The sequence below is a fragment of the Notamacropus eugenii genome, chromosome 2 (genome assembly GCF_028372415.1).
Source record: "Notamacropus eugenii isolate mMacEug1 chromosome 2, mMacEug1.pri_v2, whole genome shotgun sequence".
Taxonomy (NCBI): domain Eukaryota; kingdom Metazoa; phylum Chordata; class Mammalia; order Diprotodontia; family Macropodidae; genus Notamacropus; species Notamacropus eugenii.
In genome coordinates, this window is record NC_092873.1 from 15,192,015 (window position 1) to 15,217,122 (window position 25,108).

General features: G+C 50.1%; 3 protein-coding genes across 6 annotated transcripts in view; 1 reads left to right on the forward strand and 2 right to left on the reverse strand.

Moving 5' to 3' along the window:
* Positions 1 to 1,596: 1,596 nt before the first annotated feature.
* LOC140522146 (uncharacterized) lies at positions 1,597 to 13,657 on the reverse strand. Of its 4 annotated transcripts, none has more exons than XR_011973229.1 (5): positions 13,062 to 13,644; positions 12,651 to 12,777; positions 11,829 to 11,974; positions 8,642 to 8,793; positions 1,597 to 7,901 (listed from the first exon to the last, which is right to left on the reverse strand). XR_011973229.1 is itself a non-coding variant. In XM_072637250.1 (4 exons), exons 1-4 carry the CDS (start codon positions 13,460 to 13,462, stop codon positions 10,628 to 10,630), a joined length of 711 nt encoding a protein of 236 aa, XP_072493351.1. In that variant the 5' UTR covers positions 13,463 to 13,657; the 3' UTR covers positions 10,589 to 10,627. The 4 variants fall into 4 exon arrangements, 2 of the variants coding, with proteins under 2 accessions (XP_072493351.1, XP_072493350.1); XR_011973228.1 differs by having other exon boundaries at positions 8,642 to 8,796; positions 13,062 to 13,640; XM_072637250.1 differs by lacking the exons at positions 1,597 to 7,901; positions 8,642 to 8,793 and adding an exon at positions 10,589 to 10,667 and having other exon boundaries at positions 11,829 to 11,971; positions 13,062 to 13,657.
* The window catches only part of LOC140522101 (inner centromere protein-like), a 576,743-nt gene continuing 556,079 nt past the window's right edge, over positions 4,445 to 25,108 (forward strand). Inside the window, exon 1 of the mRNA XM_072637145.1 lies at positions 4,445 to 4,674. Coding sequence (XP_072493246.1) covers positions 4,571 to 4,674 — 104 coding nt within the window. The 5' untranslated portion in view covers positions 4,445 to 4,570. The remainder of the gene's footprint in view (positions 4,675 to 25,108) is intronic.
* LOC140522130 (inner centromere protein-like) lies at positions 13,711 to 23,208 on the reverse strand. Its single transcript, XM_072637208.1, has 4 exons — positions 23,037 to 23,208; positions 20,923 to 21,067; positions 19,148 to 19,839; positions 13,711 to 16,133 (listed from the first exon to the last, which is right to left on the reverse strand). The coding sequence occupies exons 1-4, from the start codon at positions 23,191 to 23,193 to the stop codon at positions 16,114 to 16,116; spliced, it is 1,014 nt and encodes a 337-aa protein (XP_072493309.1). The 5' UTR covers positions 23,194 to 23,208; the 3' UTR covers positions 13,711 to 16,113.

Sequence of the window (25,108 nt, forward strand, 5' to 3'; positions counted from 1 at the left end):
AGGACTTTAAAAAAATTACCAATTATCTTCTAAGGCAAAATGCCTTCCACATCTAGAGAAAGAACTATGAAATTCAATTGCAGAATACTGCAATCATTATTTTGTGTGTGTATTACATTTTGGTTTGTTATTTGGTTTCTCCCATTCATTATAACTCTTCTACACAGCATGACTAAAGTAAAAATGTATTTAATAGGAATGTATGTATAGATCCTGTATACAATTTTATGCTGTCTCAAGGAGAGAGGTAAGGGGGAGGTAGGTGAAAATGATCTAAATTTATGGTAGTGATTGCAGAACACCACAAATATAAAAGAAAAAAAGAAGAAAAAAAGTGTCATTTGTTCTTGGATTTTGCCAAATTCTCCTTCCTTCCTCCTCTTTCTGAACATGCTCATACCAAAAGTGAATACCGAATCAACATTGAATCCCCAATGTCTGGCCTCTGGGATCCCTGTTTTCTGTGGAATGACTGCAGTAACAGGGACATAAGAATTCGTGCTAACTAAATTCCCAAAGAATGGGCTGAGCCACAGTCACATATTTCTGTCTTTTTTCAGGAAAAAGGGCAGACTATTAAAAAAGGTGTTGCCTCCTAGAAGCTTTTGTGGAACCAAATGGACGTCTTGTCAACGAAGGGCCCACTCACTGTAGAATGTAAACCTCAACATTGCCTGTCATCCTGAGCATCCACTGCAAAGCCTCCCCTCAATAAAGCAAATGCATTTCATTCCTGAATCTGTCCTCATACTTATTTAGCTATGTCTGAGATTAGGTGGTGGGAATAATGGAATCAAAAAGGACCAAGTGGGTGAAAGGGTATAATTGTTTAAATGACATTTACAGCATGTTCTCTAAGGCCTGGAGGCTCCAAACAATGAGCTTTCCTGATGGGCTATGTGGTGGGTAGAAGTCACTTAAGCTGTCCGTAGCTCAGGTTTCTCATTGTCAAATCAGGGGAATATTCTGGCAGTCATATCTATGTTTCCTGGGCTTCTTCCTCACAAGGTCCAATTCAATGAACAGCCAAACTCCTAGGTTTAAGAATAAGACTGAAATCCATAAAAGATCCCTTTTTCCATTGAGCATTGGTCGAACTACAGGTATGAACATGGCACGTTCCTGGGCGTTGAGGGAGATAGAAAATCTAGAAAAGAACTGGCTCCAGGATTCATATAAATGACAATTAAATGCATAAGACAATAGCATAGGTGACTATCACACAGATGCACACACGGCAGGTGTGTTAGTGGTGCTAAGCCTAATAGAAGTGTAGACCATCTTGTTCAAAATGTCAAATTAAGTACAGGGGGTCATGAAGGATCTGTGGCATGTGAGGCTATGTGTAAGCATGGGATAATCAATCAATAAACATTTATTAAGCACCTTCTGCTTATCAGGCACTGTGCTAAGCTGTGAGGATATAAAAAGGGCAAAAGACTTAAGAAGTCAATAGAAAGGAAAAGACTGAAGAATCATAAGGAAAAAAGACATGACTATTGGATCGTGGGCACAGGGGAGAATGGGAGCAAATCAGAAGAATAGTCTTAGAAACAACTCAAAATACATTTTGTTCCAAGATGATGGCAAGGCAAACACAGTAAGGCAACATTTATTAAGTGCTGACTGTATACCAGGCACTGTAAGTCCTGGGGTACAAAGGAAAGAGAGTGTCCTTCTATGCAGAATGAATAACAACATTTATTCAGCTCTTACAAGGTGCAAACTACTGTGCCAAGTAGTCCCTGCTCTCAAGGAACTCCTATTCTAAATGGAGAGAGCAATGTATAGGTTTCAACTGTCAGTCGGATGAAACATTTCCAGCATTCTTAGGATGGAGGAGGAAAACATAAGGTAACGAGCATCCTTTAATATATTTTCTACTGACAATTCTTATGTTTCCAATTTGGAATCATTTGGGATATAGAAGCAAGAACTTTGGTGGCAAGCATGTTATTTTCTGGGTATTTCATAAATTGAATGTCTGACGACGTTGGGACTCTAGCACCTGCAGGAATAGTTATCTTTTCCTTTTCTTTTACAGATGAGGAAACTCAGGCATGGTGATGGGGAAACGATTTGGCTGAGCCACATTTGTAGTAAAGTGGCCAAAGGAGCCGGATTCGACGCCTCGGTTGTCTAGCTCCAAACGCATCCCTCTAGCCAGACCTTAGAGCCCCACCCGTTCCTTCCCCTTAACTGCCATGGAATTCTGCAACCCCAATAAGTCTGCGTAACTCCAAAAGGGACAATTGGTTTGGAAGGTTGCTTGTTGGCTCTAGTGGTCAAGAAATGGCCCAGAACTGGGGCGTAGGAGTCCAAACAGTGACCAGGTCTCGCTGGTGTGGCTGCAGACGCCTAGGTAAGCAGGAGTGGAGGGGAGGGGAAGTATCAGTCTGGGTTGGCATTCATCTCTCGGGGGAGGCAAAGCTGGGGCTATGGATTCTTAGCTGTTTTTTCTTCTGTTCAAAAGCCTCCCATAGAAGGCACTTGGACAACCCCTTTGTCCCAGGGACCTCTAAGTTTGATAAGAGATCCCACAGGCTAAGAGGACTCTCTGTCCCCCAAATCTCCCTGACTGACCTGGCTTCTTGCACTGTCGTGCGGGTTACACTACTGCGTGTGTCTGTTTCAGAGCTCACCTGGTGGACCATGAGCTAAGGTCTGGTCAAGGCAATGGTTAGGTTGGCTCTTTCATTTTTGTCCCTTGAGGGCCTTGAATATCTAACATTCTCTCAGCTTCAGATGCCCTTGGGCAGCCAGCCTGCATAAGCCTGACCTCTTTCCTTGGCACCTGTCACAGTGTTTCTGGCCCTCCATAGGGAGACTCCAGGTCCGATATTGGTACTTTCTCCCCTGGGGAAACTGGTACCATATTCCCTTAGCTGGTGCCTCGGGGGGTAGAACTTTGCACCTGGTCACTTACTGGCTCTGTGACCCTGGGCTAGTCACTGAACTTCTGTGTGCCTCAGTTTCCTCAACTGTCAAATGGGAACAGTCATAGCACCTGATTCCCAGGGTGATGAGGAACAAGTGACATAGTATAGGTAAGGCACTTTGAGAATTGAAAGCACTTCTAAAAATGATTATTCCCATCAATAATAATGGATCTGAGATCCCAAAACCCCTTTCCCAGTCAGGGCTTTTGTTCCCAGTAGAACTTGGGGTAGGTGTACGGGCCTGGCTCTTCCTGTCTATACTTCCCAATTTCTGCCTGGCTGCCCTGTTCCCTTCTGGAATTAAGAGCTCGCTTTTCTGAGGAGACCTGAAGACCTGCAGTAGGGCTTGTGTTGACGTGAGTAATAAGGGACGAGTCTTGGCTGCCTTGCCTGCCTTCATCCTACTGTGTCCCTTTCCTCTGGTTTTCTCCTTGGGCTAAGGGTTCTGTCTGTGAGGAATGATCTGCTGGGGATTTGCATCTCCTCTAGCTCCCAGGGCGCTGAATTGAATGGAACTCAGCAACAGAAAAAGGGGGCGTGTTGACATTGGTGAGCAGTGGTGTGCTGGGCACGAATTTGCTTTGCAGAATAGTAAGCCATCAGAGGGAGGATGTTGGGTTCCAGGGGATTCTATTTCCTCAGGGCAGCAGTATGAAACGAGCATGCGAGCTCCTTCTGATGCCCCATGGCCTCCCTGGGCAGGGTTGCCTGAGTCCCCAACCAATTCCTTACTGCATTTGGGGTGTAAATCATCTGAGGAAGAATAATGCGAACTTGTTGCTGGGCCAGCACTCCACCTTAGTTACAGGGTTGCCCCTGCCTCTGGATCTTGGCTCATTTTAAGGGTCAGCAGCCAGTGATGTCTGACCCATGTCACCTCTCTCTTCCTTTCCTCACCCTGGGATCCCAGGTATAGACTCAGTGGTCCCCGTGGTCCGCCAGCCAGTCGCCAAGACTCCTGTTAATCACCTTCTTCCTGCCCAGTATGCTGCTACCTCCCAGTTTGCTGCCAAGACACAAAAATCTAATGGCACTTGTTGGGGCTTCTAACAGCTTGACAATATTCAGAGGACAAATAGGAAGGGAATGATTTCTCTGTGCCTGGCCCTGGGCTTAGCGTGGCAGATACAAGCAAGCCAAGCTGGTGCCAGCCTTCATTGAGCATTTAGGTTCTTATGTTGTAGATAACACAGGGAAGTGGTAACCAGTCTGGGGCATTGACTGAAACACAGTACCCAGAATGAGTACACTTGACTTTGAACTGTTGATTTGATTCCTTGCAACCATTTAGCCTTTCTGAGATCACTGCTGCCTTTCCAATGGCGTCGAAACACCTACGACCTCGAGAAAGATGGAGTACGGAGACTGGAATGGGAACCAGTGTGATGCATCAGCATCTGAAAATATGAAGGTATCCAGATTACTGCTGCAGTGAAGACATTCTTGGCATCTGAAGATGCTCCCAATGGCTAGTGCATTCAGGGTGGAAGGATGGGAGTGATCTTAAAGCCTGGGCCTGGTCCCCTTCCCCTGAGCAACCCTGGAGCCTGCTTCAGATGATTTTTCTCAGCAGGTGACCTGGGAATTCTCATTTTGACCTTCCCTTCTGCTCTGAAATTGCAGATGGCACCATGGGGACCACCATAGGCTCTGGGAGAGTCCTGGAGGCCCACAGAAATGAGACGGTGTGGCTGCAGCAGATGCAGGAGGAGGAGGGTTTGAGCACTTTTTCCAGGTTAGCCTGGGGCCAAGGGACCCACATGGGTGCAGCAGCCCAGGGCAAGGGGTATTGGGCAAAATTGAGTGACCTGAGGGATTGGGGACAGAAACCATTTAAAATGGGGGTAATGTGTGGGAAATCTGGCCCCTGTTGTAAGGCAGAGTCAGAGGAACTGAGAAAGCACAAACAAACAAGGACAAGCATGTATCCCATTACACTCCTACTCAAAGCTCTGCCATTTTGGGCTGTTTTCCTTCCTTCCTTCCCCTCCTCTTTCTTTTCTTATTTTCCTTTCTTTCTCCTTCCATCCTTCTCTCCCTTCTTGCCTCCCTCTATGCCAGGCATTGTACGGAGCCCAGAGAATGAGACGTTCTCTTCTCTGTTGACTGGATCTTGTGTTCTAAAGGGATCTGACCAGTCTTCTGGACCTGCCCTTCCTGTGCTCCATCAGTATCTGGCTTCCCCAAGGCTAAGTGGGCAAGGCAGGACAATGGAGACAGGCCTGAGTTTGGTGTCAGCATCTATCTCCAGCCCTCCTAGTCTGTGCTAGCTCCTTAGGCCTCTGTAAATAGTGGGAGCTGGGCCAGAAGGCTTCCAAGGTCCCATCCATTCAAATGGTGGTCCAGTGATGATGGTAGAACTCTCAACACTGTGCTTGGTGCTGTGGGAAACATGGAGGGAAGTAGGAGATGTTGAGGGGAGAGGAGACCCAGGCAAGCAGCAAGGGTAGGGCAGGGGAGAGTTTGGTGCCGACGTGCAGACCCTGCAGAGAGTCTAGGACCCAGATTGGAAACCAGAAGGGACCTTGGAGGTCCTGGAGTCCAAGACTCTCATTTTTACAGATGAAGGAACTGAGGTACGCAGGCAAAATGACTTGCCCATAGTCCCCTAGCTAGTCAGTGTCTGAGGCTGGATTTGAACTCAGGCCTTCCTGACTCCAAGCCAGTGCTCTATCCACTGTGAGTTCCTTAAGGGCAGGGAACATATTTTGGACTTTATTTGACTTCCAGGCATATGCTTTAGACTGAGACACAGAGCCTCTTACATAGGTGATGCCTAGGGCCGTGGTCTCAAGACCCTACTTTCTACTTCCTGCAGGGGTTCTGGCCGTGGTTGCCCTAAGAGCAGTCAGTACAGCTGCCAGCTACTTCAGAACAAAGACAACTTGGAGAAGCTGGTCCAGGTGGTGGCTGAGAATGGCTCCGTCCCTTGTGAGACCCAAAGCAAAGCAGCAGTGGTTCCCTCGGTGGCTGCATCACCCACGTTGTTCCCCAAAATGTCCGGGAACCTGCCATCCTCAGGTAAGCTCATACCCATCATGAAGATCTTAGCGAGCAGCAGAGTGCCGAGAAGTGCCTAGTGGCGAGCAAGGCTAGGACAGCCAGCCAGAAGCTCTCCTTTGTCCACGCTTTGGAGTGTGAAGAGACATCTGTGCCAAAGGAGCAGGTGGAAAGCCTAGCCGATCCAGCATCTGGGACCTCCTCAATGGGACTCCCTGAGGCACCCAAGGTGAAAGATATGAGACCTGCTCAGTCTGTGGCCAAACTCTGGATAGCCCAGCCAGCTTCTCCAGAAGATGTAGCACCTGTGCTGACCAAGTCAGATTATGCCTCCTCTTCTTTAGGAACACAGCCTCAGCCAGAGACTGAGCTCCTCTTGGACTTGCCAGAAAGCTCCCGGACCTGAAGGGGCTCCCGCTGTGACCCCTGTTCTGTCTGTAGGAGCCTGGTGCACAAGTCCTCACAGGCCCAACCAGAGTCTAGAAGCCAAGCAGATAGCGACAGTGGTAAGGTCTTGTTGGGGTGATGGGCTGTAGGAAGGAAGGGGAAGCTCTGGGGCTGGTGGTTTTCTGCCTGCTGCTTCCTTGTCCAACCTGCTCTGACTTTGTGTTTACTGGAGGAGCACCTCCCTCTATTCCTCCATTTCCTCGTTTCTTGAGTAAGGGCTGTCAGAACAGATGATCTCCTGGGGGCCATCCCTTTAGAGGCTGTCCCAGGCAGGGGCAGACCTATTAGGTCAGCAGACAATCACCAGTAACGTCTCAGACTCCACAGAAAAAGCTTGACTTTTCTCTAAGGCAATTGAGATGTCAGGAGGGCACGGAATTGTGCTTCAGAGAGAAAGTTGTGGAGGAGGAGGCTGGTGATGCCAGATTAAACCTGGATAAGTCAGGCAAACTCCACAGGGGTTGGCATCCTGGTCCAGTCTGGCTGCCAGGCTCTGGTGGATGGGAGCAGCACTAGCAAAGCATGCAATACGTGGGTATGGGCTCTAGCGTCTTGCTGTAGCATTGGGGGCAGATGAAGGAAAGGTTCATGTGATAGGACTGAGAATAAAGAGGTCACATGGAACCTTCCTGGGGGGTGTTGGGCCATTGTTTTTTCAGAGAATTCAGCAGCCCAGTGGTCAGTCCAGGTTGGCCACTTAATTGAATCTGAGGTTTGGCTTGAACTTCAGATGGTGATTGGCTCCTCAGTGGGCTACCCCCTCCTGTTCACCTGGGCAGGAGGGAGAATTGGGGGGTCACTTGGCAGCCTGGTGCCCTGGGAGTCAGTGTGACCTTGTTCAGGTCTCCTCTTTTGTCCATTTCCACTACTGTAACTTGGTTCCCTCTGTGCCCTAAATCTCTGACGAGGATCTAACAAGATAGCAGAGGTGAAAGGATCTGAGTAAGGGTGGTTCTCCATTGTGTTCTTCTCTCCATAGAGAGCAAGATGGACCAAGATGAGGAGCCCAGCAAGTTTCCTCAAAGCTTCCTCAAAATTTTTCTTTGTTAACCTAACCTCATAACCTAACCTTTTCTTTACCTAACCTTATAACGCTGGAGCTTGACATCAGCCTCAAACTAGCTATGTAGCAAACTAGCACTTATGTACAGGTGAGGGACTGCTGGCTTAGCCATGTGGGCCGTGTGTGCGCCATTTTCCCTGGAGTTCGCCCACAGCTTCTGGGGGTCTCCATCTCTGCTGCCCCCAGGCCTGGCTTTGACTGCATAGGATGGACAAGAGGCACTTCCCTTCTCCCTTCTCAAGGCGTCTTCAGGCCATTCGACAGACCCCTCAAGCGCAGGGACACTGGCAGGGGTGGAGAATGCCAGAAGGCAGAGCTGGTGCGAGTGTGGCAACACGGATTAGTCTTTTGGAATATGTCCTGGAGGTCCAGGTTGAGGATGGTGCCAAAGAGGTGGTCAATGTCAGGAGGAAGGTAGTACTGATGAATGACGGCCTGCCTGAGCTGGAACCCTGGGGCAGGAGAGTCAGGGGTCACAGCAGAGCAGGGCACTCACAAGGAGATGCCATCCAAGTCCTAATGGCTCCCCCCATCAAGGCTGCTCCAATACTTCCCTTCTCATCATCCCATGTAACGCCAGTCCTCACAGCTGAGAACCTTCCTCCCCTGACCTCAGGCCCCAGGCTCTCAGTAAGCCAAAGTCCTCTCCCAGCACCTCAATCCAATCCCTTCCTCTCTTGTCCCTGAAGGAGCCTCCTGAGAGCCCGTCCTGCAGCACGTCTCTTCCCTTGCCCTCCCTCCCTCCACTGAACTCCTTTCAAAAGTCAGATGCTCATCACTCCCTTCAAGTGCAACTGTCCCCAGCAATCTCCTCAGTACCAAATGGAACAGTCTTGTCTCTGCAGCCGATGGACTCCAGGCCACCTGCCCCTTGCCTGTTTCTCCTCTTTCCTAACTGACTGCTCCTCAGCCGTCTGTATCTAGGCTCCCTCCTGGGCCCCCTTCTTTCTCTCTATACTGTCTCCTCTGGTGAAGTGGATCACTCCCAGAGCTATGCATGCATGTAGCCCTCTCCTCTCTGCTGAGTGCCAGCCCGGAATCATCAAGGTGCTGCCCCTCACCCCTGCCCTGTCCCAGGAAAACCCAAAGAGACCAGGGGCAGTAGCATTTGAAGGAACCAATGGAGGAGAGGGTAAGGGGTAGGGCTGTAGCCAAGACCAAGGACCATCCCAGGTCCCACCCAGTGCCTCACCCTCTACTGCTTCTCCTCCACTTCCCTCTGAAATCTCTCCTTGTGTAGCTGCAGGGCTCGCTCCTTGCAAACCAAGTGTCCGTCCTTATCAGTCACCAGCACGGCGGGGCGCCACCTCCTGTCACTTTGCCCAGGGCTTAACTACTCTTCACCTACTGATGACAATGAGACAGGAGAAACTGAATCAGGATGATAGTCAGGGAAGCGTAAGATCCCAGATGCCAGGGCCTGGTTTGTTTCTGTCTTTGTACCCCCAGACCTGAGATACAGTGTCTTGTACATATAGTATCTACTTAATAAATGCTCAATGAATTGAATTCTATTTTCTGTTCCACTTTATCCAAGGACATTCCCAAACACTGATGCAGGAGCCAGCAATCAGTACTGCCTCCCACCAGAACACCCCCACCATAGCACTCTGAGTCAAGTGCTTTGAAAGAAATGGAATGATGAATGTGAGAGATGCGTAACTATACATGTAAGTATCCGGATGTGATTTCATATCTGGACCAGTAATTTCACCAAAGCAGGGAACCTGATGCAGAAACTGCCCCATCCTGGAGACAGAGCCATACGTCACAAACGAAGTGTGTTAAATGAGTGTATGTAAAGCCCATCTACATAACCTGTCTTTGCCGCATCCACCCTCTTTCCCTTACAACTCTCCACCTTGAATTCTCGACCTGTTATGGTCCAAAATGTAAAAGGGATTAGCAGCTGCCATCAAATCCCAGAATGCAGTGAGCCAAAGGATCAGTCAAGAGATTGGCTCCAAGAATGAATACAGTAATCCTGCAGCAGGAACAAATGCGCTTTTAACAGAATAGAGCACTTTCAAATGCCCTGATGAAAAGCTCAGAGTTGAGGAGAAACTTTGAAATTCAAACACGGGAGTCAAGGGAAACCAAGAAAGGTAAGGAACAAGTGGTTGTCTACTGATGTGTTTGACAGGCCTGGGGATGCCTCTACCATGAGAGCCACTATTACAGGGAAGGCCAAGACTAGCGCCCAGGCAGAAAAATTGAAAGGAGTGGAGATGGCAGACAATTGGGGCAATTCTCACTGAAGCACGCTAGTAAGTCAGAAAAAGTGAAAAGTACACAGAAGAATCAGTACCAGACCATAATTACCCTACGGAAGTTTCACTGTAAAGGGAACCCAAGAGCCCAGTCAACACTTGATGTGCTCAGGAAATGGAAAGGCACCAGCTCAAAATACAGAGTCATCCGTAAAGTGCCACGAAGGACCAGGACAGAGATTAATTAGGAGCAAGGCTGCCTCAGACAACTGCGGGAAAACAAGCTGATATCGGATGTGGCTGGAGTGTCGAAGTAAGCCCACTGTCCTGAAAGCATCAAAGGATGCAAGTAGGATGTCAAAGAGATGAAAACATGGAAAAGGTCTGCCGATTTCTCTGGGGAGCTGGGTTGCTCTTCATTCTTTAAGTTCCCAGTCCCTGCTATGCTACCTGAGGATATAGAAGGGCTCTCAGCAACACTGAGAGGCCGCAGCTCCCTGGGCAGAGCTGGAACCCCACCAGCGTGGAGGAAGTATCTCTACCAAAGAAGGAACACACCAACTGGGGAGGGGCCGATCAAACTGATCTATGGGTATAACAAGAATATTATTATGCAGCAAGAAATGAAGCTCTGGTACTGAGAAAAGACCAAGGAGAAGAGCAGGCACAAGGACAGAAGAGTGTGAGCCAAGAATCGTACGGAAGGGGAGATGAACTGAACAGCCGCCCCAGCCCCTCTTCTTCCTGGACCTCAGCCCATTTGCTGTAGGGAGGTGGAGGGCGCAATGCTGCCCACATGAGGTCAGGGCAGCCCAGCTCTCCTTTACACAAGAAGGAATACTATGGGAGAGCAAACAATGTCTGTCAAAGACATTAATAAATCCTATTTTTAAAATACAGAAATAAAAATAAACCGTTGCTCACGCTGAAATCTGCTTCCAACAAATTCAACTTGTGTCTCAAGTTGTCTAAGCCTCAGGTTTCTCTTCTGCAAAATGGGGATGATCCCTGCAAATACACAACTCTCAGAATTGTTGTCAGATTTGGCAGAAGCGAGGGAGTTTGTCCCGCACAGCTGGACAGTCAACCCAAGGGAGGAAAAAGACCTTGCCTTCTGCTCTGGGCTGAGTGCGAGGGATCAAAGTGCTTGCTCATGTTCTAAGAACTAATGAGAAATGGCCCATCCAAGGGAAGGAGAACAGCGAGTCCCAGAACGGCAAAAGACAAAGAGAGAAAAGCAGGATGTGCATGGGGAATCATGCTCCATGACCCCAAGCTCCCCAATCTGAAAACTCATCCTCTCCATAGCCCTGTCTGCCAGAGATGACACCACGATCTCAGACTCCCCCTAAGGAGGCGGGAAACTACAAGGAGGGCCCAGCATGACCCTGTGAGCCTAACGACAGAGCCCATTTACCACCCACACGTTTTGGGAAAAGAAACTGAGTTTTGGAGAGGGCAAGGGACATTCTCAATGCCACGTGGAAAGCAAATAATGGAGTCAGCATGTGGCCTGGGGTAACCCCACGCACCTCCCTGCCCAAGAGGCCTTCTCACAGATGTGGGGTATCTGCAGGGAGCTCACTCACTCACAGCCTCTCTCTCACACACACATATACAATCTCTCACACACTCATTCTCACACTCAGCCTCACACAGTCACACACACACAATCTCTCACAGACACGCACGTCACACACACACACTCAGACAGTCTCACTACCACTCACACACACAGTCACACAGTCTCTCACAGACACACACAATCTCACACACATTTCAATCTCACACACTCAGTCTCAAACAGCGTCTCAGACACATAGTCACACACAGACAATCTTAGACACAGAAACAGTCTCACACATGAACACACACAAAGGCACACAGTCACACACAGGCTCACAGTCACAAACATGCACACTGGCACACATGCATGCATCTATACACGCACAGACACACACTCATGCACATACACAGTAACACACTGTCACACAAACGCACAGTCACACACAGGCAAACACACACACCTGCATGCACCCACACATGCACACACACTGTCACATGCCCTGTCACACGCACACACTCATGCACACAAACACACACACACACACAGACATGAACACAGAGGCAGGGAAGGAACAGCTGTTCAAGAGGCAGACAGGCCCTCACCACTTAGCTTGGAGCCTCTCCTCCTCCCTCTTCCTCTGCACCTTCCTCTCCAGCGCCAGCTGCCTCTCCCACTGCCCCTGCTGCACCGTGTTCCTTAGGGCTTCTGCCACCTTCCTCTGCCACTTCTGCTCCCACTCCTCCTCCTGCTGCAGGTAGAAAGGAGAGGGATCCCATCAGGGAGGTGCGGAGGGATAAGCCAGATGGGCCCTTGAGCTCAGACAACTCACTGAGCAGGAGGAGGACTGGTATGGGCACGGACCAGGCTGCTCTAGCTCGCCCTCAGTATCCCCCCTGCTCTCAACAGTCTAAGATCTCCTCAGCTCTAAAATCAGTGGTTGTACAAGAATCATCCATAGTGTCTCCAGAATGGGCCCATGCTTCTGACTGACTGCAGAGTGAATATTCTGCACTTGGCATCATCCTCCTCCTTGCCCCAGTAAGACACAAGGCAGTGAGGGGCATCACGTATCCCAGAATGGACGGTGAAGAACTGTCCCCAGTCTGTCTCTCTCAGATTCCTCTCTGACACCAGGAAGAATGATGCAGATCACAACATTTCAAAAGTGCTTGGCTTGGGTTGTCTCATCTGGTCCTTACCAACACTTCTAGGAGGCAAATATAACTTTGCAGAAGAGGAAACTGAGGCAGGCAGCAGTTAAAGCAGCTGCCCAAGGTGGCACAGCTGGATCTGAACTAAGGTCCTCTTGCCTCAAGGCTCAGCACACAGGGGCACACAGTTGGCTGCCCACAAGTAAGTGGGACCTAAGGACCAGAGGCTGGCCAGCTCCACTCCTCCCTCCATGGTGGCCCATCTGCACTCACCTGCTGGAGTCTCTTCTGCCTCCAGGCTTCTTCCTCCTGCTTCAGCCTCATCTCAGCCTCCTCTAGCTTCTTGGCAGCTTTCTTCTTGGCTTTCTCAGCCATCAGCTTCTGCTTCTCCTGTGAGACCCTGACCAAGCAGGTCAGGGGTCAAGACCCTGCCCTGTCCCACACAGCATCTCGCCAGGGGCCCAGGGTTTGGGGCTGTCTCTGACCTCCAGCTTCTGTTCAGTGCATTTCTTCTTCTCTACCTGCAGCTGTTCTGCCTGCTTGTGGGCCTGCAGGGCCTTCCACAGGCACTGTTCCCATTTCAGTGGGGCACAAGGAGGAATGGACACATTCTTGGGCTTGGCAAGCCCCCTCAGTCCTCCCCAGCACCCCACCCGTCCAAGCCTCCGGAAGGTGGTCACTCACATCTTTATTTCCTCCAGGTGCTGGCGCTGGTCCTCCTCCACCTTCTGCTTTCTTAGGAGCTCAGCCTCCTCCTTCTTTTTCAGGTTTTCCAGCCGCTGCAGTTCCTTCTCCTGAGGACAGGAAGGGGACTGCAGCTGTGAGGCAGATGGGGAGACCACCAGGCACCAAGACAGGTCAAAATCCCCAGACTCCCTTCTCCCCACCCCCTTTCCCTGGGAGGCCCACCTTCCCCCCATTCCACCTGCAGAGAGTATGTCACGGGCAGGACCTGAACCAGGTTCTGAAGGCACCTGTCTCTTCTTTCCACATGCTCTAGCAACCATTCTTGACATCAATGGGTCAAAGGAAGGGAAGCTGAGGGCATGGGGGGTGGCTGGTGTCCTGCCAGTGCAGCCTCCCATGGCTTGCTCAGCCACTAACTGGCCAGGTGGCTGTACACCATTGCTTCCCCTCTCTTAGATCCAAAAGTCATCATCTGTTAAATTGGCTCATTGCCCTTCCCTTCCATGGAGGCAGTATAGAAACCAAGGCTCGGAGGCTGTCCTGACTCCTCTTGATAGTCAATGTCAGGGGGCCACTGAACCAGATGGGCAAGGGGCTCATCCAAGGCTGCACATACAAGACACGGCGAGCTGGGCTTCACACCCATCAAAAGCTGTAAGGTGCAGCCAAATGATCAATGCCATTGGACCCTAGGATAACTGAGCCCACTAGCTCGAGGAGAGTGCAGCCCCCACAAGAACGCCTCACACACCCCTTGGCCACCTGTCTGGAAAGAAGTCGTGGACCTAGTGTGCTGGGAGAGACCCCCGAGGGCCTTCTTGGGCTGTCAGCTCTGGGTACCCCTCCAGGGGAAAGACTGAGTAAGGCTTGAGAAACCTATCACATGGGGGCTGAAGAAAAAGGAGAACAGAGGAGGACAGAGACTACCTCTGCTCTGCCTGGCCTCAGACTGCACACCCAGAAGGAGTCAAAATCTGGAAGAAACCAACGGGAGAACAGAATGGAGCCTTCTAACTCGACCCAATGCACAGGACTTTGAGGTCCACTGCACTCAAGCATCATGCTGACAACCATAGACACAGGCCATGCCTTGTGAACTAGGGAGCTCCCTGCTGCTCTGAGGTATTCCAGTAAAGGCTAGACAGATGACCCCGTCAGGATGCTGTGGAGGGTACACCTCCCTCTCACAGAGCTAGAGTTGACATAACCTCCCAAGCTCACCACACAGACGCTACCCAAGGGATCTATCCCCACTCAGCTCCAGCTCCCTCCTCGCACTGCCCTTTCTGCCATCATCCAGAGGTAAAATCTCCCGATTCAGGCAAGTGCTTCAGCTTGGACTAAGAAGTGGGAGAGTGGGAAGCATAACAATGGGGAAGATAGTGGGAGACAACATTTTAGGGATGACTGGTACAACTGGGTTTGCCTGTTCAATAATTCAGGTGTCAACCAATGTTCATCAAATCGAATATACCAAAACCCTTCCAACTGATGAAACAAAAGTCCTTTCTGAAAGAAATTAAACCAGAAATGCTTTAAGCAGCACCTTCTTGCAGCACATTTAACTGACAAACTAGGGGGCTTTGGGGGGGAGCCACGTCTCAGGAGAATTCCCAGTTTGTAAATTCCCTCCACCACTCACTATCTACATCTCTGGACAAGCTAAAGAAAGGGCCCGGAGCACTGAAGTTCCCGTGACCTGCCCTTTAGTCCACAATCTCTTGAAGGTCAAAGCACTCGGATCCCTCCCTAAACAGAGACTTTGGGGTGAACAGCCTTCCCTGGGACGCCAAGGCCTTCTGACTCTCAAGTTCAGTGGGTCATCATGGGACAAAGCTCTCCTCAGAGGAGAGCCAAGACACCACAACCCTGGCCAGAAATGCTACCCCGTGCCCCAATGCTCCAACACAAGGAACTCCCCATTCCCAGAGGGAGAAAAATATGGTTTCATTGACTCCTAATCATCTGCTGGGCTCTTTCTGGTCTCTAGAACATAAAAGGAAAAGGCTGCTCCCCCTGGAGGAAGCATGCAAATATTTCAAGATAGAATCAGCTGCTTGGCCTGGACCTTGGGCATGGCCCTGAAGTTTCTTACGAAGTATCCAAGAAGGTCAGCAGGAATCTCACCCCAGAAACCCAGATTTAGGTAAGTGAGAGACCTCCCCCAAACCTCGCACAGACACCCTACAGACAACAACCCCCTGCCTTAGCATGTGGGGATCCCGGAGGCAGTACCCCTGGCTGGGCACAGGAAAGTAGGAGAGACTGTGCCGACAGCAGCCAAAAGTTATGGAGACAGCTGTCCTGCTCCCCCAGGGTCCTTTTCTGATTCCCAGAGGCTGGTGATGGTGATAGACCTGTCTCTGCCCAAGACTCAGGTTCCCTTCACTTTCATCACTCCAGGTCTGTCTCATGGCTCTTCCCCCTCTTCAATTCCAAAAGGCAAATCACTTCCACAACTTTAAAATCAACTGGCTAGAAGGTTTTGTGGAATATTCCTCAGGGCAGGAACCAGCCTCAACAGTAGTGTGCTCCTTACATCAAACTCAAAGGAAAGTTCCAACCTTCTTAAGCAAGGATCTCAGAGACTTTGGGAATTAGGAATGAGACTTTGAAAACGTAGTTCTTCTCACTAACAGTAGCTGAAAAGGTCAACCCTACCATTCTAATGTGGGGAGCAGTACCATGGAGCCAGGGTACGGGGAAAATCGGGGGCAAGACAGGCCAAGCGGCCACTTGTTTCTTTGTGGGCAAGACCTCAGGTTTGAGGCCTCAGGATCAAGGAGGGTCAGGCACTGGGTCGTGGCTGCTAACACAGCAAAAGGCATGCCCGTGTTGGGTCATCTGTGCCAGGCCAGCAACCCGGGACAAGCCCTGCAGGGACTCACTGGGTGACCCTGAACCAGCAACTCGACCTCCTGGGGTTCCCTTCCCCAGGGAATTACTCTGCTGACACACTCACAAATTTGGTGTTCAAAACAAGTGATTCTAGTACTTCAGGAAGTAGTGTTGCAGTAGGGAGGGTGGGGATGGGTGATAGGTGGGTGGATTACTCAGGAGAAAACTGCCCTGTGAAAAGAGGAAAGGAGAAAAACCTGGCATTAACTCCTCTGGCTGCCTCAGACACCCCAGCCAGGCACACAGCCAGAGGACTTGACCAAACTACCCTTGAAGGCCAGTCCTCCAGGCTGCTCCAAGGCAGGGGGCTGCCTGCCCTCCCAACCTCTGACCCAGCCATTTCCTCTAAAGTCTCGGACAAGCTAACCATAGTAGGCTGAGTTTCCCCTGATGGTCTTGCACAATATTTGGGCCAACACAATATTTAAGCAAGCTAAACTCCTACAGCTATACTGTACACAACCCATATGGAACATTAAATTGAGCCTCAGCTCTTAGTCAGGACCTAGAGTGCCAGGGTCAAAGGTGCCTCTTGGGTACACTCAGACCAAACCTTTGACTCACCTACAGGCACTGCTTGGACTATTTGGACCCCAGTTCTCTGAGAAGGTCACCAACCCAAAACTGCACTCCCAGCGGTCCCGTGAAAGGCCCAGGAACAGGACAAGCAAAGAAGGCTGTCTCGTGCCTATCCTGGGCCCTGGTGCTGCTCTTGGCATCGAGATAGTGCGAAGTGTTGCACTTGAAGAATGATTTAATGACACTGGGGCGGCTGGCTGAGGTCAGCGTCATGAGCGTCTGGGTCTTCTGCAGTGTGTGTAGGAATGTTCGTAGGGGCTGCACCGCCTGCCCAGGGAGACAAGCATGAAGGCGTGGGCATGGTGCCAGCATAGCAGCAGCCAGGATGAGAGCTATGCGCACCTGCCTTACCTTGCTGCCAGGGCAGACGTTGATGGATGCAAGGAGGAGTGAGAGCCTCGTCATCCATGTGGTCACAGTTCTCACCCAGCTCACTGACAGCCTGCTTGTAGTTCCTCTTCTTTCCGTGGGGTCAGAAGCAGCGCCCATGGGGGCCCTGACAGGGATGACAGCAGCCCCCTGCCACAGCCCAGGCAGCCAGGCCCTGACAGGTGGGGTCTCAGCCTTCCCCCTCCCTCCATGTCCTGACCCTGGCACACTTCAAAAATCACAGACGTAGTGGCTCACTCCTAGAGGGCTCTAGGTAGACCTGGGGAGGGACAAAGGTCAAGTCCCCCCACCTGCCCTCAGGCAACACACAATCTAACAGGAAGACCAGATGACAACAGCCAGGGTGAGAATAACACACCCACTACTGTGTAATCATAAGTGTTTGATTAAACCAAATAGAACTTCTCTAAGCACCTCCTGTATTAAAAAGCCTTGTTCTAGGTTCTGAGGCTCCAGCAGTAAAGAGGGAACAAGTTCTGCCTTCAAAGTCTCACATCCTGTTAGGAATGTCTACAGTTAGGTGTGTGTGTGTGTGTGTGTGTGTGTGTGTGTGTGTGTATGTATGTAGGTCACCTATACATGGTGCATGAGTTTATTAGGGGAGGGAGGGAGAGAGGACACTTCCGTCTCCATTGGAGGCCACAACTCCTCCTGGAGCCACACACCAAGGCCACAGGGAGGGTTTACTCAAGGTCCACCAGCACTTTGCCAGCAACAGAACATCAAGAAAGCTTGAGAGGCCTTCCAATTCACCCATTTGACAGAGAAGGAAACTGAGGCACAGAAGAGTCATCTGCCCAAAGTCACACCAATAAGTCTGAGGTCTTATCATCCAGAGAACTTAGAGAGTGACTTCTTCCTTTCCTTTCACCTGCCCCACTAACCAGACTCTTCTTAAACGGTGATTCTGAGAATGAAGTTATTTTGGACATGACAGCTGTGTGTCAGGATGGGTTAGGCAGAGACCAGATCAAGGCTCTCTGGAGTGCCTCTGGGACCCCAAGCTCATCTGGAAAGTGGTTTTCCCCAACAGCCTAGCTTGCCTTTGTATATGTAGTTGGGGGTTTTGAGAAGGGCTGAGTCTAACCACCTGGAGGGCAGACCTTCAGCCCAGTGCCAGGATGTTTTCCTGACTGAGGCACACAGTGGCGCTTTAGCATCACTGAATCCTTGTGTCCCTTGGCCAGCTCTGGGGGCCATCATGAGTGGTCTCTCCCTGCCACTTGTGCTCATGGATACTCTCGGGTCACCCTACCTGATGCTCTGAGGAAGCTTCCTGGCCTCCTTGCTCTCTACAGAGAGAAGAAGACAATGGAGACCCACCCTTACTCAGAGCTTTTCACCCCCACTATCTTGTGAGATCCTCGTCAGAGACTTAGGGCACAGAGGGAACCAAGTCACAGTAGTAGAACTGACCCAAAAAGGGGACCTGCCCAAGGTTGCACTGACTCCCAGGGCACCAGGCTGCCAAGTGGTTCCCCCTCAATTCTCCACCCTGCCTAGGTGAGCAGGTGGGGGTAGTCCACTGAGGAGCCAAGTCACCATCTGAAGTACAAGCCAAACCACAGATTCAATTAAGTGGCCAGCCTGGGTTGACCACTGGGCTGCTGAATTCCCTAAAACAAAAATACCCCAACAACCACCAGCAACCGTCCCACGTGACCTCCTCCTCCTCAGTCCTGTCCCATGAACCTTTCCTTCATCTGCCCCCAATGCTACAGCAAGACGCTAGAGCCCACACCCACACTTGGCATGCGACGCTAGGACTGAACTGTCAGCCAGGATCTGGCAGCCAGTCTGGACCAGTCTGCCAACCCTTGTGGAGTAGGACTGCCCTATCTAGGTTCAGGCTGGCATTGCCATCCCACTCTTCCACAATTTCTTCTCTGAAGCACAGTTTCCCCACCTCCTGACATCCCAATTGCCTTAGAGAAAAGTCAAGCTTTTTCTGTGGAGTCTGAGACGTTACTGGTGATTGTCTGCTGACCTAATAGGTCTGCCCCTGCCTGGGACAGCCTCTAAAGGGATGGCCCCCAGGAGATCATCTGTTCTGACAGCCCTTACTCTAGAAATGAGGAAATGGAGGAATAGAGGGAGGTGCTCCTCCAGTAAACACAAAGTCAGAGCAGGTTGGACAAGGAGGCAGCAGGCAGACAACCACCAGCCCCAGAGCTTCCCCTTCCTTCCTACAGCAGATCACCCCGACAAGGCCTTACCACTGTCACTATCTGCTTGGCTTCTAGATTCTGGTTGGGCCTGTGAGGACTTGTGCACGTGGATCCTACACACAGAGCACAGGTCACAGCGGGAGCCCCTTCGAGTCCAGGGACTTTCTGGCAAGTCCAAGAGGAGCTCAGTCTCTGGCTGAGGCAGTGTTCTTAGAGAAGAGGAGGCATCACCTGACTCGGTCAGCACAGGCGCTACATCTTCTGGAGAAGCTGGCTGGGCCATCCAGAGTTTGGCCACAGACTGAGCAGGTCTCATATCTTTCACCTTGGGTGCCTCAGGGAGTCCCATTGAGGAGGTCCCAGATGCTGGATCGGCTAGGCTTTCCACCTGCTCCTTTGGCACAGATGTCTCCTCATACTCCAAAGCGTGGACAAAGGAGAGCTTCTGGCTGGCTGTCCTAGCCTTGCTCGCCACCAGGCACTTCTCAGCACTCTGCTGCTCTCTGACGAAGCTCTCCATGATGGGTACGAGCTTACCTGAGGGTGGCAGGTTCCCGGACATTTTGGGGAACAACGTGGATGATGCAGGCACCGAGGGAACCACTGCTGCTTGGCTTTGGGTCCCACAAGGGACGGAGCGGTTCTCAGCCACCACCTGGACCAGCTTCTCCAAGTTGTCTTTGTTCTGAAGTAGCTGGCAGCTGTACTGACTGCTCTTGGGGCTACCATGGCCAGAACCCCTGCAGGAAACAGAAAGTAGGGTCTTGAGACCATGGCCCTAGGCATCACCTATCTAAGAGGCTCTGTCTCTCAGTCTACAAGCATGTGCCTGGCAATCGAACAAAGTCCAAAATATGTTCCCTTCCCTTAAGGAACTCACAGTGGATAGAGTACTGGCTTGGAGTCAGGAAGGCCCGAATTCAAATCCAGCCCCAGACACTGACTAGCTAGGTGACCATGTGCAAGGCATTTTACCTTTTACCTCAGTTCCTTCATCTGTAAAAATGAGAGTCTTGAACTCCAGGACCTCCAAGGTCCCTTCTGGCTCCAAATCTGGGTCCTGGATGCTCTGGAGGGCCTGCACGTCACCACCAAACTCTCCCCTGCCCTGCTCTTGCTGCTTGCCTGGGTCTCCTCTCCCCTCAACATCTCCTTCTTCCCTCCATGTTTCCCATAGCACCAAGCACAGTGTTGAGAGTTCTACCATCATCACTGGACCACCATTTGAATGGATGGGACCTTGGAAGCCTTCTGGCCCAGCTCCCACTATTTACAGAGGCCTAGGGAGGTAGCACAGACCAAGGGGGCTGGAGATGAATGCTGACTCCCAACCCAGGCCTTTCTCCATTGTCCTGCCTTGCCCACCTAGCCCTGGGGAAGCCAGATACTGATGGAGCATAGGAAGGGCAGGTCCAGAAGACTGGTAAGATCCCTTTAGAACACAAGATCCAGTCCACAGAGAAGAGAGTGTCTCATTCTCTGGGCTCCATACAATGCCTGGCATAGAGGGAGGCAAGAAGGGAGAGAAGGATGGAAGGAGAAAGAAAGCAAAAGAAGAAAAGAAAGAGGAGGGGAAGGAAGGAATGAAAACAGCCCAAAATGGCAGAGCTTTGAGCAGGAGGGTAATGGGACACGCGCTCGTCCTTGTTTGTGCTTTCTCAGTTCCTTTGGCTCTGCCTTGCAACAGGGGCCAGATTTCCCACACATTTCCCCCATTTTCCATAATGGTTTCTGTCACCAATCCCTCAGGTCACTCAGTTTTTGCCAAATACCCCATGCCCTGGGCAGCTGCACCTACGTGTGTCCCTTGGCCCCAGGCTTACCTGGAAAACGTTGTCACAGCCTCCTTCTTAATCTTCTGCAGCCACACCATGTCCTCCTTCTCCACATTTTGCCTGAACTCCCTCACTGTGGTGTTGTCTGCCTCCCCGATGCTCACAGAGCCTTTGCTGGTCCCCATGGTGCCATCTGCAATTTCAGAGCAGAAGGGAAGGTCGAAATGAGAATTCCCAGGTCACCTGCTGAGGAAAACCGTCTGAAGCAGGCTCCAGCGTTGCTCAGGTGAAAGGGACCAGGCCCAGTCTTTAAGGTCAGTCCCATCCCTCCACCCTGAGCCCACTACCCAGTAGTAGCGTCCTCAGATGCGAAGAATGTCTTCACTACAGCAGCACTCTGGTTACCTTCATATCTGCGCATGTGGATGCATTTCACTTTTTCCATTTCAAGTCACAATTCTGCACGTTGGCCTAGGTCATATGGTTTCCTTCAACTCTTCCAACAGACCAGAGATCTCAGAACGGCTAAATGGTTCCAAGGAATCAAATGAACAGTTAAAAGTCAAGTGTACTCATTCTGGATGGTATGTTTCAATCAGTGCCCCAGACTGGTTACCACTTCCCTGTGTTATCTACCACATAAGAACATTAGTGACTCATGAAGGCTGACACCAGCTTGGATTACTTGTATCTGCCATGCTAAGCCCAGGGCCAGGCACAAAGGAAGCATTCCTCTCCCTTCGAGAGAAGTGACATGGGTCAGACATCACTGGCTGCTGCCCCTTAAAATAAGCCAGGACCCAGAGGCAGGGGCAACCCTGTAATTAAGGTGGAGTGCCGGCCCAGCAACAAGCTGGCATTCTTCTCCCTCAGATGCTTTACACCCCAAATGCAGTAAGCAGTTGGTTGGGGACTCAGGCAACCCTGCCCACGGAGGCCATGGGGCATCAGAAGGAGCTCACATGCTCATTTCATACTGCTGCCCTGAGGAAAGAGAATCCCCAGGAACCCAAAATCCTCCCTCTGATGGCTTACTATTCTGCAAAGCAACCTAGGGCCCAGCACCCCACTGCTCACCAGTGTCAACATGACCCCTCTTCACGTTGATTAGTTCCCTTCAATTCAACACCCTGGGAACTAGAGGGGATGCAAATCCCCAGCAGATCCATTCCCCACAGGAAGAACCTATAGCCCAAGGATGAATCCAGAAAAAAGGGCCAAAGTAGGATGAAGGCAGAAAAGGCAACCAAGACCTGTCCCTGATGACTCATATCAATCCAAGCCCCAACTGCAGGTCTTCAGGTCTCCTCAGCTAAGTGAGCCCTGAATTCCAGAAGGGAACAGGGCAGCCAGGTAGAAATTGGGAAGTACAGACAGGGAGAGCCAGGCCCGTACACCCACTCCAAGCTCCACTGGGAACAAAATCCCTGGCTGGGAAAGGAGTTTTGAGATCTTAAGTCCATTATAATTGATGGGAATAATCGTTTTTTAAAAGTGCTTTCAATTCTGCCAAGTGCCTTACCTATACTATCTCCCTTGATCCTCACCACCCTGGGAAACAGGTGCTATGACTCTTCCCATTTGACAGTTGCGGAAACTGAGGTGGACAGAAGTTCAGTGACTAGCCCAAGGTGACACAGCCAGTAAGTGACCAGGTCCAGAGGAGAATCACCAATATTGGACCCGCAGTCTCCCACTATGGAGGGCCACAAACACTGTGACAGGTGACGAGGAAAGAGGTCAGGCCTTTGCAGTGCTGGCTGCCCCAGTGTATCTGAAGCTGAGCCAATGTCAGGTGTTCAAGGCCCTCAAGGCACAAAGATGAAAGAGACAACCTAACCATTGTCTTGACTAGACCTTAGCTTACGGTCCACCAGGGGAGCTCTGAGACAGACACACACAGCAGTGTAACCCACATGACAGTGCATGGAGCCGGGCCAGTCAGGAAGATGTGGGGGACAGAGAGTCGTCTCAGACTTTGGGATCTCTTATCAAACTGAGAGGCCCCTGGGACAAAGAGGTTGTCCAAGTGCCTTCTATGGGAAGCTTTTGAACAGAAGAAGAAAAATGGAGCCAAGAATCCACAGCCCCAGCCTTGCCTCCCCCCACGAAATGAACCTCAAGCCAGACTGATGCTCCCCCTCTCCCCCACTCCTGCTTACCTAGGGGTCTGCAGCCACACCAGCGAGACCTGGTCACACCTTGGTCTCCTACTCCCCAGTTTGGGGCCATTTCTTGATCTCCAGAGTCAACAAGCAACCCTCCAAACCAACTGTTCCTTTTGCAGTTATGCAGACTGTTGGGGTTACAGAATTCCATGGCAGTTAGGGACAGAAGGACCAGTGGGGGAGGGACGGGGTGGGGCACTAAGGTCTGGCTAGAGGGATGTCTTTGGAGCTAGAAACCTGAGGGGTTGAATCCAGATGCTTTGGCCACTTTACTACAAATGTGGCTCAGGCAAATCGTGTCCCCATCCCTGTACCTCAGTTTTCTCATCTGTAAAACAAAGGGCAAGGGTAACTACTCCTGCTAGTGCCCCAACCTCCTAAGACACTGAATTTATGAAATACCCCGAAAATAATGTTCTTGCCACCAAAGTTCTTGGTTCAAAATCACAAAAACTTCCAAATTGGAAACATAAGAATGGTCTGAAGGAATTACATTAAAGGATGCTGGTTACCTTATGTTTTCCTCCTGCACCATAAGAATGATGGGAACATGTCATCTTACTGACATTTGAAACCTACACATTGCCCTCTCCATTTAGAATAGGAGTTCCTTGAGAGCAGGGACTACTTGGCACCGTACTTTGTACCTAGTAAGAGCTTAATAAATGTTGTTATCCATTCAGTCATTCATTCATTCTCCTTACAAGGACACTCTCTTTTCTTTCCTTTGTACCCCAGTCGTAGAGTGCCTGATATAGAGCCAGATCTTAAAAAATACTTATTGCCTTATTATCTTTGCCTTGCCATGATCTTGGAACAAAACGTATCTTGAGTTGTTCCTAAGACTGTTCTTCTGATTTGTTCCCAAGACTGTTCTTCTGATTTGTTCCCATTCTCCCCTGTGTTCACGATCCAATCGTCATGTCTTTTTTCCTTATGATTCTTCAGTCTTTTCCTTTCTATTGACTTCTTAAGTCTTTTGCCTTTTTTGTATCCTCAGAGCTTAGCACAGTGCCTGATAAGCAGAAGGTGCTTAATAAATGTTTTTTGATTGATTATCCCATGCTTAGAAATAGCCTCACTTGCCACAGATGCTTCATGACCCCCTGTTCTCAATTTGACATTTTGAAGAAGGTGGTCTACACTTCTATTAGATGTAGTACCTCTAGCACACTTGACATGTGAGCATTTGTGTGATAACCACCCATGCTATTCTCGTATGCATTTAAAAAATTGTAATTTATATTAATACTGGAGCCAGTTCTTTTCTAGATTTTCTATCTCCTTCAAAGCACAAGACTGTGCCCTGCACATACCTGTAGTTCATTCAATGCTCATTGAGAAAAATTGGATCTTTCATGGATTTCAGTGTTACCCTCAAACCTAGGAGTATGGCTGGTCATTCAAGACCCTTCAAAGAAGAAACCCAGGAAATATAGATATGCCTGCCAGAATATTCCCCTGGTTTGACAATGAGAAACCTGAGGTACAGACAGCTTAAGTGACTTCTACCCACCACATAGCCCATCATGAAAGCTCATTGTTTGGAGCCTCCAGGCCTCAGAGAACAATCAATTGGTGTGCTATAAACATCATTCAAACAATTGTACCCTTTCACCAACTTGGTGTTTTGTTTTTTGATTCGATTAAGTTCCACCACCTAATCTCAGACACAGCTAACTAAGTATGAGGACAGATTCAGGAAGGAACTGCCTTCACTTTATTGAGGGGAGGCTTTGCGGTGGATCCTCAGGATCACAGGCAACGTTGAGGTTTACATTCTACAATGAGTGGGCCCTTCGTTGACAAGATGTCCATTTGGTTCCACAAAAGCTTCTAGGAGGCAACACCTTTTTTAATAGTCTGCCATTTTTCCTAAAAAAGACAGAAATATGTGACTGTAGTTCAGCTACATATGCTATAATGCTATAAATGCTATGAATGTCATTCCAACAATTGTACTCTTTCACCCGCTTGGTCCTTTTTGATTCCATGAAGTCCCACCACCCAATCTCAGACACAGCTAAGTAAGTATGAGGACAGATTCAGGAACAAACACCTTTTCT

Coding starts and splice junctions, on each gene's coding strand:
- LOC140522130 (XM_072637208.1), bottom strand. CDS start 23,193: ATGGAATTCTGTAACCCCAACAGTCTGCATAACTGCAAAAGGAACAGT. Junction 21,068..23,036: donor GTGTGGCTGCAGACCCCTAG/GTAAGCAGGAGT, acceptor CTGAAATTGCAG/ATGGCACCATGGGGACCAGC. Junction 19,840..20,922: donor GCTGTGACAACGTTTTCCAG/GTAAGCCTGGGG, acceptor TGTTTCCTGCAG/GGGTTCTGGCCATGGTAGCC.
- LOC140522146 (XM_072637249.1), bottom strand. CDS start 13,462: ATGGGAGGCTGCACTGGCAGGACACCAGCCACCCCCCATGCCCTCAGC. Junction 12,778..13,061: donor CACCTGGAGGAAATAAAGAT/GTGAGTGACCAC, acceptor CTGCTTGGTCAG/GGTCTCACAGGAGAAGCAGA. Junction 10,668..11,828: donor GAGAGGCTCCAAGCTAAGTG/GTGAGGGCCTGT, acceptor GTGTATTTGCAG/GGATCATCCCCATTTTGCAG.